Source organism: Habropoda laboriosa, unplaced genomic scaffold, assembly GCF_001263275.1.
Source record: "Habropoda laboriosa isolate 0110345459 unplaced genomic scaffold, ASM126327v1 scaffold57, whole genome shotgun sequence".
Classification (NCBI taxonomy): Eukaryota; Metazoa; Arthropoda; class Insecta; order Hymenoptera; family Apidae; genus Habropoda; species Habropoda laboriosa.
In genome coordinates, this window is record NW_017100229.1 from 1,696,307 (window position 1) to 1,707,272 (window position 10,966).

General features: G+C 46.5%; 1 protein-coding gene across 2 annotated transcripts in view; it reads right to left on the reverse strand.

Annotated features, from left to right (window-relative positions):
- Window positions 1–10,206, reverse strand: part of LOC108571390 (obg-like ATPase 1) — an 11,744-nt gene extending 1,538 nt beyond the window's left edge. Inside the window, exons 1-8 of one of the 2 annotated variants that reach the window (XM_017933411.1) lie at window positions 10,058–10,206; window positions 8,385–8,566; window positions 2,770–2,830; window positions 1,491–1,618; window positions 1,079–1,254; window positions 491–568; window positions 313–410; window positions 80–220 (exon numbers count right to left, since the gene is read on the reverse strand). In XM_017933411.1, the coding sequence (XP_017788900.1) occupies window positions 80–220; window positions 313–410; window positions 491–568; window positions 1,079–1,254; window positions 1,491–1,618; window positions 2,770–2,830; window positions 8,385–8,565 (863 nt within the window). In that variant the 5' untranslated portion in view covers window position 8,566; window positions 10,058–10,206. Of the gene's footprint in view, window positions 1–79; window positions 221–312; window positions 411–490; window positions 569–1,078; window positions 1,255–1,490; window positions 1,619–2,769; window positions 2,831–8,384; window positions 8,567–10,052 lie in introns of both variants that reach the window. The other variant, XM_017933410.1, reaches the window with a different exon arrangement.
- Between the last annotated feature and the right edge of the window lie 760 nt (window positions 10,207–10,966).

Below are 10,966 nucleotides of genomic sequence, written 5' to 3' on the forward strand. Positions count from 1 at the left end.
AAGCTATACCATCTTCACCTGGGACATTCCGCGGCTGCTGTCATTTGCAAGTTCGTAAATTATAGACAATCATACGCACCTAGCAACTTTGCTCTCTTCTAGATATTTCGCGCGCTCCGCAGCGTCCATGTCGACGAGAACATTTTCGAAAGCTCCACTGAACGGGATTATAATAGCTCCAGGGTCGTTTTTGTCCACCCACTCTTTTATTTTGCCCAACCTGAATTTTGTACAGTTACTTTAATATCGATCGTTTATCGATCGTTATCCTACTGAAAACACTTGTCGCCTGATCCCAGATAATACACCTACCATTTATTCTTCTTACGTATGTAATCTTGTTTAGACGTATTAATTAAATAAATAACCGGCTTGGACGTGAGGAATAAATATTTGTTGAGAACTTCGATCTGCAAGGAGATCGTAATACGTTAAGACGGTATTAAAATTGACAAGATGCGAAATAACCAAGTTAGACAGAGTTGCTTACGTCAGTGGCACTCCAGTCGGCAAACCTGATATGCCTCTTCTCGTCCACCATTACACCCTTCACTTTCAACAACGTATCCTGTGCAGGAAAAAAGCAGAAATTTAATTTCTTTCAGAAAGTTCAGCAGTCCCGCGTAAACGTGTTTCATTATCGTGCCGAAGAAGGCAATGTTCCGTTTAGTAGCCGTCCGCACGAGTATGCGCCATTGAGTGGGATAATTCCGCGATCGAGCCGTGATTAGAGGACTGTACACTAGCGAAACGTCGCTCCATTAGTTTAGCTGAGAGAAACAGAGAGAGAAGGAGAGAGGGCGAAGAGGTAGTTTCGAACTCTCGAAAAGTTTTTAGCAAATTGCAAAGTCTAGAACGAGGGAGAGATCGGAAATTGCCGTGGGTCAATCCACGGGAAGAGGGTAATTCGATTGATTCGTTCTAGGAAATAGAGTGTGTACCGGCCGCGCTCTCTCAATTTCCTCGGCGATTTCGTTTAGTTTTGCAGTATGCTTGCATTCACGGCGATTTCCACTTTAGGAAAGAAGACGAGCTTCTTCAAGCGTAATAGAATGCTGAAAGGTAAGTCGGTGCTTACATATTCAGGCTTGAGTTTCTTGTCATTTCCGCGAACCACGAGTTTTTCCAGCTTCTCCAGATGACCATTCAAGAACTCGATATCTTTCAGCCGCAATTCCTCGCTAATAATCTCAAGATCCCTCACGGGATTTACGTCTCCTTCTACGTGGGTAACGTCGTCGTCGTCGAACGCTCCTGGATCGTTGAAAAGTACAAGATTAGCCCCTTTTAGTTTTTGAAAAAAAAATTACAATCGATTCAGTTTCCAGGAAGAAGAGCCCGTGCGGTGCACGGAAGGAGTAAACACGGTGACAAACTAATCTTTCGATCTCATCGACTGCACGTTATCTTCCCTTTAACATAATCGATCGTATCGGGTATCGTTCGTGCAGGATAGTCATCGTTTATCGCCTGTTCGTGTTCCAACTTACGACAAAGGTGAAAAATTCCGTCGCAAGCGTTGATGTGCGAGAGGAAACTGTTTCCCAGGCCCTGTCCCTCGGCGGCGCCTTGAACCAATCCGGCGATGTCCACGACATTCAAGAAGGCTGGAACTTTGCTGAAAGCACAGGCAAAGATATTTCTCGCTGCGACCGGTTGGAAGAACGCGGCGAGAAGCCCGACCGGGACCCATTGTCACGAGCACGCGTCTAGAATTGAAACGAGGGTGTCGCAGTGACAACGAGCTGTATTTAAATGCTAATGCGAGTAGCCTCGTTAAACAATTAGCCTTTGAAGAGAGGCGTTGGTAAAATGAACAAGAAGGGGGAACGGCGTGTTAGGTGGCTTTCATCAGGGATCGTTGAATCATCTGACACGTGACGGAGACCGTCAGATCGGCTAGAGCGTTCGATCGTGGGTGACCGTGATGGAAGAGAGGTGATTCCCTTTGATCTAGCACCGTTTCACGTTTTAATCTCTTCGAATTGGTCGAATCGCGAGCGAGCAAGCACGTGTCGTAAAGTAAACTCCATCGGTCTCATCATCCCCTTCGATAATTGCTCGTTAATTCTTTACCCTTTCTCACGGTTTATCGATTCCACCCTATTCTTTTCCGCTCTCTCCGTCAACTGTTTACCAGTTTGCAACACCGTTAAAGAATATTTAACCGTGTGCAGCGATTCTGCTGCTTTGTACACTCAATCTCATCGTGTCAACGAGCCAGCGTGATGACGCGGTGCTACGGTAAACACAGCTTTCATCCACGGTTACCCACGTTGCTCTGTACCACAGCACGTATAGCGGTCTCCGCGTGTCCCGATCAAACTTCCATTGCCATTGTCAATTTCAAATGCGACACAGACTCTTAATTAATTTTTCTCCGGAGTACGTATAACCTTTTCATCTCGGTTAGAAATACGAAAGATCGTTTTCTGGCCTTACGAACGGTTCAAATTCCGTCTTCGAGCTGTGCATATGTATTGTGGAGCAAGTAAAAGAAAGAGATATGCAAAGTCGGCCAAAGTTGAAAACGTGGACTGTGTGTCGCGTAGACGAATTTAGTGGAATCTGCAATGCAGATCACGTACCGTTTTCTCCCGTAGCTTGTGCCTCGATACGCGAAAATAAAAGCGAAGGAGTACGGAGATGTCGATGATTATTCCAACTCGTTCCCCATCGCGGGGGTGCACGTCGCTTCTTTTCAACGGTACCGCGACGTAGTGCGGATATTTGCCACTACGATCGAGCAATATTTACGGAGATGCTTACCTAGCCGGCTTGAAATACTCGCACAGGTAATCGAATCTTTCGTCGGGGACAGGTACGCGACGTGCTGGAAAATAAAACGCTGTTAGACTTGAAATGAACGACTTGAGTGGGCGATGTTCGACGAAATGCAAGGGGGGTAGACTGACGTGAAAATATGCGCGATAACATGGAGATTTGTTCGCTCAACTTGAACCGAGGATTAGGTTGTTCTTTATAGACGGGCACGTGCACAAAAGGATTCAGCCTTTTCTTTATCGCACGGCTCGCCACTTTAATTATTTTTTCACGACTGCAAATCCTTTCGCCGACCGTTTTATAGATCTCTGCTTCGTTTAAAGCGCAGCGCGTATTACGGACCTTTAAGAACACGCCGATGTAAACTGCGGCGGTAACGGAGGCCGATAAACCAGGCATTTTTGGTCGAATTACGCTCACCTGATTTACAGCCTTGATTATCAACTCGACAACCGTTTGCTCTAAGAAACCAAGGTCCGGTAAACTGTCTACGTTCACCGGGGACAGCGTGCGGAAAAATTTCACATCGACGCTCGCGTATTTCTCAGGCTGTGCCAAGAATTCATCGCGGCACTCTTCCGTGCAAAATAGGTATATTTGATCTTGATACACAACCCCTATTGTTCGTTTTCCAGGTACCAGTGTGCGATGCGGCAGATTATCCACGTACGTCGTTAGACAAAATCCTCGGACTTGTAAACGTTTGGTGAAGCAGGGATGTTCGAAGTTGATTATTTCGGTCAAAATACGTGGACGATCTTGCGGAAGGTGGGCGGTATTTATCGGTGGAAGATGCTTTTCAGGGTCTCGAACGAAATCATTCATGTGTCTCGGACAGATCCAGTAGAAATGTTCCCTGAATTGAACCGTTCCTTCGTGTTCTGCCGGGGGTCCTGAAGCTTTCATGGTATTCTCGTGGTACAAGCAAAGAGGGCAATACGATTCGAATCGACTCTGTCTTCTTTTGAATTCGTAGGGTGAAACGCTCATATATCTCAAGCTATGAACTTTATCGTAGTCACTTTGTCGAAAGTACCGTCTGATCATCCTGTATCTCGAACATACTTCTTCGTCAGCTCGTCTCCAAGCGTACCATTTGCACTTAGTTGCATCCAATTCGACAACATTTTGCGTGAAATTTCTTAACCAACGTCGGAAACTTTCCTGATCCATTTCCCAAACGGCGTAACGATGCGTGAAGAAAGTATTCGAAAAATTGGGCGGATTTCTCGCTTGGTCGGAATCCTGCGACAAACAGTCCAAGCAAAAAGCTAGATTCGCTTTTAGATCAATTGTGATCGTTGGTTGAAGACCTAGGAACGTCAGTTCCTCGTATTCTTTGCGATTCAAAGGGAAACCATCTAGCACGAAACCCTGAGAAATCGAAGTGGGATCGATAGAGTACATTTCGACAGCACGGTACACGCATTCTGCAGGGGCGCTGTGTCCCGTTCGAAGACGAGATTCTGCCGATCGAGCCGATTCCGTCCAAGGAAAATACTTCACGATGTGACGCAGAGCGGCGCCTCGCGTTATCACCTTCAGTCCGTATTTGTTCCCAAATTGACGCGCGAGTGTCGTTTTTCCGCATTTCGGTGGACCTACGATGGAAAGTCGAAATGGAACAACAGGTGCAGAGGAATCTTGCTCGAGATACTTGAATGGATTCTTCAAGAATTCCAATTGAGCGTCTTTACCGCCGAGAAAGTAAACGAACTGTCGATGTATGATCGGATAAATCTCCTGTCGAGCTTCCAACGGTAGAAACATTTGTAGGGGGATTTTATCTCGGTGCAATTGCACGGGACACCAGCGGCCAAAGGAACTCGGAAAGTAGTAGCCACGATCCAGAAGGGTATCAGCTGTTTCAGGATCAACGGTGTACATTTTCTCCAAAGTAGAAACGTCTCGACGAATGTAAGCATCGAGAATTCTCATAACTCGGAGTACGACGTCTCTTGCATTCCCCGCAGCATCCACGGTGACGTACGTTATCGATTCATTTTCCAGAGCACTTCGCGTGCCGTCTATTTTCTGAGAATCACTCTCGTACCTGTTCCGAAACTCTTGCTCGATTCTTTGCCGTGCCGTCTCGAAATCTTCCCAATCCGTGAACAACACAGGCTCAGCATTTTCTTCGTCCCACATTTCCTGTGCCTCCAATTTCTTAAGCTCCGCTTCTTCTGAATCGTCGTCGTCGGTATAGTCGCGATACTCGTCCTCTTCGCCGTTTTCTCGCAGAAACCTCGACTTTTTGTGCGACATTTTTATCGTCCAAATTTCTCGATTCATCTCGTAATCTTCGAGTGCCTGCTTGTACCGTAATTGTTCGTTACGTTTCTTCTCTTCCAATTGGGCTTGCCAGGATGACAGAAGTCCAGGTACCACTCTTTCGAACGCAGTGTCCTCGTCACAGCGAAGTTCTATTACTATATCAGGTACGGTGCATTTTTTTAGCGCGATTTCTACATCTTGTCGGCAGCTTGGAAACTGATCGAGTACGATACCGTGTAGATTGTACATTCCCTCGAAAAACTCGAGTAAACATTCTCTACGGATTTTGTCAGGAAGGACACCTCCGTTTCTCCAATAGAGTTTGACGAACGTTTGGACTGTGGCGGTGTCGCGATTATATTTCTCGCTACTCAAATCCTCCGGTAGTTCCACCTCGTCCAGAAAAGCTTCCGGCGTGATAAGAGCATCGTTATGAGAAATTTCTGGCATTCCTCGAGATCTCATATAAATAGCGAAATATTTGAAATAATCGATATGAACGAGACCGTATTCCCGAGATATCGCATCTGCCAACGTGCTCTTTCCACTTCCCGATGGACCAACGATGCTGACACGAACAGGTGGGATCGCGAGCAATGGTTTCTTAAACGGAAGATTTAATCTCTGTGGATCGCGTAGAAATTCTTCGAGAGCCTCGGGACTAGAGAGACGATAGATTTTGTCCATAAAAATCGCACCGAAATCTTCTTTGCCTCTCCAGAATGTATTATATCTGAGTAGCGCCACTGGACAATAGACACTCGTATCTCCAAAGCGACGATTATCCTCTTTCGAATCCAAGTCCGTCGTTTCTCCATCACCCTCGCCTTCTTCCTCTTCGATATTTTCCGTATCGCTCATAGCAATGTACTCCGCAAGGTCTTTCTCCCTTTCCTTTTCCTCTTCGCTCATAATTCTCGCTTTGTCCACGTAGCGAGCTTTAATTCGATCGATAATGTATCCCGAGACGTCGCTAATTTTCCCAATATCGCAAGTAATCAAATTTCTGCAACTATCCTCCACCTTTTGTCTCATTACCTTCCAGTCCATGTCAAACTTCTGTATATGTCTGATATATTCTGCCAATCCTTGCTTTGCCTCTCCTTCCTCGTCGTCTCCTCGATCCTCCAAGTCTTCCACGCATTCTCCTTCAAATTCTTCTTTGATATCGCGAATGCTGTGCCACTTGGACAACAGAAATTCGTAAGGATCTTCCTCGAATAAAAGGATAGCATCTTCGAAAATAACACCCGAGTCTTCTACAATTGTTTTCCAACAATCAACGTTAGGATACATGCCGTCTACGATGTATCCTCCATCTCTCCATACTTGCACGTCTATCTCCTCCTTCGGTAGATTCTCTATAGCATTTACAATCGTACTTGTCCTTTCTTCTACGTCCGTGTAAGTCGACGAATAAAAGGAAGCAATAGAATCGACATTTGCGAGAGAATTCTCCGTTCCGTTTACGTTCATTATCGTGCCTCTAAGCGCTCTTGCTAAATTTCTGCACAGATCCGACTTGCCGGAGTAATTAGGACCGAACACGACGATTTTACAGGTTGGTCGAGGGGAAAACGGAAAGAGGAAAGTTCGCGGATTCTCGACGAACAAATCGACAGCTTCGTTCGACGAAAGAAAGAAGATTTTATTCATAAATTGAACGGCATACTTCGCCGTCCCTTCTACTGTCCTTCCTCTGGCTAATTCGACCGGGCAAAGGAAATTCCAAGTGGACAATCTCCACGGGAATAAGGGCGAAACAGTTTCTCTGTTCGACAAATCCTGAAACGCCTCTTCGTTCGATTTATCTTCGAATTCTATCGCGGTGGGATCGATAAATCTCTTCGCAGGGATTACACGCGACACTGACAGCGTACGCAAACGTGCAACGATACTTTTAAACATTAGGGACACTGGCGTACGGCCGTCCACGCGAATTACGTTTTCTGGGTTGTGTAATAATATCCATTTCTCTATCGTAGGCATTGCAAGACGTTTGTACAACGCGCACTGCGCTTCTACGTTGAATTTACCGTCAGAGAGCCGCCGCAGCAGGTACTTCCTCTGATACTCGTCTAAGATTCGCTCCTCGTTCATTAGTTCTTGATACAATTCGTAGGAAACGTTCATACCATTGTCCACTCTATCGTGAGAGAAGAACGTCTCGATATTCGCGCTTATTCCTGCGAGACTTGTGTCCACTGTGCGACCTGTTGTCGGGTCTACACGAAAAAGTTCACGCTTTCTCGCAACGTCCGCATCTGGACACATCACGTAGACGATCATCGACGGCTTCAAGGGCCACGTAGTGAAAATATCTTCGATTTGAGTAGAGATAAACCGCTCGTGGTCAGGTGCGATTTTACATATCGCATTCTTCGACTCTCGAACGCAGGAAGTCGAGGTTCTCTCGGGTTCGTCTGCTGTACCGCAGATCCTATGAAACGACGAGTCGAAAAATTTCATAAAGTTCTCGGAGATACTTGGTAGGTTCGATTCTTCGCGAGAGATATTCGAGTAAGAGGAATAATCGAGCATCCCGTTCGGTATCAACGGAAGACCTTCTACAACGTATCCTCTGTGAAACACGTCCCTTTTGTTCAGTCGATTTGCTATTAAATTCACGATAATCTCAGGGCCTAAGCATTCTCCGGTTCGTAGAATATCCGCCATTACTTTACCCCTTTCGCTAGCTCTCTCGATCTCCTGATTTACAAGCACCAATGGGGAAATCAAGATGCAGTTCCACGTGTCTGCGATCACGGTAGCAAGTTTCGTCGTATTTAGATCGGGTTTCCCCAGGATAACGAAGCACGTCGGGCTACTTCCTAGATACTTCTTTCTTGCCTCCGTTTCGCAATAAGGATCGCGAACTGTGAAAGGTTCCTTAGGTGACCCGAAGTGCGGTTGAACGTTCCCATATTTTCTCGATACGCACTTGGAGGGAAATCTAGTAAACGGATCGATATCCTCGTGATAAGCGTAGTAAGCGTTAGCTTTTGGATACACGCATCGATGAGGTTCTGGCCACGGGGGAACGAATTCTTCGCGAGGCTGTCCTTTGATAAATTTGAAGAAACTCTTTTTGATAATGCAGGACGTGTTTACGTAAAATTGATCGCGCTCGTTTTTACTTTCATCCTTCTCGCGGCGCAAAGTTTCGTCGCACATCGTCGAGTATTGTATTGTCAGGGATGAGAAAAGTTTCACGTGAAATATTCATTTTAAGGTTACTAGAATAAAGTTGGAAACAAACGACATGCGAGTTAACGGCAGGTTAGACAGTAAACGGAAGCGTGTATAATAAAAAGTTGGATACTTATTTTCATTGGGATCGATGGTGCAGAAGGGGAAGTTCTCGGCAGCCGCCTGACTTTTGGTGAGAACGTTGAAGAACGTTGATTTCCCTACGTTAGGTATGCCTACAATGCCAATTTTCAAGTTGGTACCCACGCGGCCAATAAGCGGTTTCCGTTCGGGTTCCTCGATTTTCTTTGGCGCCATTCTACGAAAGAGTACAATTCCATTATTACCGTTTCGATCGAACTGTACGATCTTTGGCGAGTTAAGAAAGCAGCTGTAAGGAATGTCGAATGGAAATAAATATATCGGAACACGCGTTTCTAGCCGTGGACAATTGTTCTCGACTGGTTTTCACGGGAACGCTACTCTCGGTTCATGATGCCCAGAGGTACTGATCCGTCTTTGTCTACAGACTAACGTACAGCAGGCAAAAATGAGGACGATCGAGTATATAGAAGGAGGGGGATATCAGTTTGCACGGATAGAAATGAAAATGATCCAACGTGGACGGGCCACGCCCTTCTTCCCTCAACCCTCTCTCGGGATGTTTAACAGTCGAGCAGCATGTTCCACCTATACGCGGAGAAACTGCCCCCGGCCTCGTGATGCTTTCCAAGTAGAATGAAGGCAACGAGTCGAGTCGAGTCCAGTCGGCTTCTCCAGCATCGGGTCGCTTTCGACCGCTCGGGGTGACTAATTATATTAATGCGGACGGCACATCAACCGATTGCTGTATTTACCGCGAGATTGCCCCCCTTCTACCTCCTCGTCCTACGGTGTACAACGGCCCGCGCCATATCAAAAGGACGAAACAGGTACGAGACGCCTACGGGAGGCGAGAGGAGGCGAATTCGTGAGGAGAGGAGAGGAGAGAAGGGATTCACCGAGGAAAGATGCGAGGGAGGAGGAATACGTCGGGTAAGGGGACCGACGATTACTGGGCACCAGAGCCGCGAATCACCGGCATCACGCCGGGAATCTGCAACCGCGCCTCAGGCCGCCAATCCGCCACCGACTTCGCGATTCTTCTTCCTCTTTCTCTCATCTTTCGCCCCCTCTACCCCCTCCCTTTCTTTTCACTCTTTCTCTTAACCGTCCCACCTTCCGTTCCTTCTATCCTCCACCCAACGGTTTAACTTCGAACCGCGCCACCTCTTCGTCCTCGTCCTCCTCGTTCTTCATCACCCGGTCCCCGGCAAATTTACGAATTATTATAATGGAAGAGGAGGAGAAGGGATCCGGCCCGCCACGCTACTCGACAGCCGCTTTGGCGCCGCGACTTTCACAATCTCTTCTTTCTATTCGATTAAGGGAACGCGATATCTGGACAACGACAACGATCGGCTCGTTACCAATTGCCCAATGGGAAATTCCACGAATTTGAATGGAACCGCGTGGATTTAGTGCTGCACCCAGTTGATCGAGGGAGCTTCGAGCCGCGGGTGCGCTGCACGGTGCTGCCTCGTAACATTAGGCTCTGGAACCAGCCGCAAGATGCACACTGCAACTTAACCTTACTTTGCCAAAGAAATCTATGTAGCTATTTATAGATTGCTAACTTTAACGATTTTCAATCGTACGTTTTCCAATGTTCTGGCAATACGCGCAAGTGGTTTGCCAATATGCGAGACCCACGTGTACCTTCTTATCAGCGCAACAAACGTTACATCATTTTTCCATGCACGTACCTTACCTGCCTTCTCTGAAGATTACCCGAAAATCTATCGAAATTTCACCCTTTTCACTCACTCCACAAATGTCAGATTAACCGAATATCGCTCAAATACCTTCGATACTCCTTCTACTTTCCCCGTGTAAATATCACTGCACAACGTGTGGCAAGGAAAGGAACACAGCACCACAGTGACGTCATTAGTTCGACCGGCCTTCAGTCGCGAAACAGGGATCTGCGTTATCGTCCGAGAGACTGTTCGATCGAACCAACAAATTCGAAGAGTTGCAAAACTGTAAATTCGAGCGAAACAACGTCGTTACTTTTCGACACAATCGGTGCTACAGCTTGGATAGAATTATTCCAGTTATTTTCACGAACATTGTCGTGTTGGTTGCTTTGTAATTTTCGCGAAATGATTCACCGGTTGATTTCGATCGTTTCATCTCCTCGAAGAGGAGCCTCTACTCGCAGACGAGCTGATCGTAATTCTAGGAATAGCTTTAGAAAATGAAGCACTGCCTTTAATCTGTGGGAGAAAAAGGGGCCGTCAAAGAGGGCTGATTGCGACGCTTTCGCGGAAACCATAAACACGCACGCAGCTCCCAAACAAATTTCAAGCCCCTTGAAAATTTGAAAAATACTCACGATTGAAATCTTTAAAGGCAACTGGCACTGTGTAGACGATAAAGTTAATTCGCCGTTCGCAATCTATTATATAACGCAAAATTCGTGTGCACGAAGGGAAACGACTTGCTCCGAAATATGCACGCGATTATTGGAGTCTAATTCGATGGTGTGCGTATGTGATGGGAACGCACGTCGTGGATCACCGGAGGGCCGTAATTCCAAGGATAATATTAAGATTGCCTCAGAATGGAAGAAAAAAAGGGAGAAAAGAAAACGATCGTGTGTGCTCTGATGTCTGCC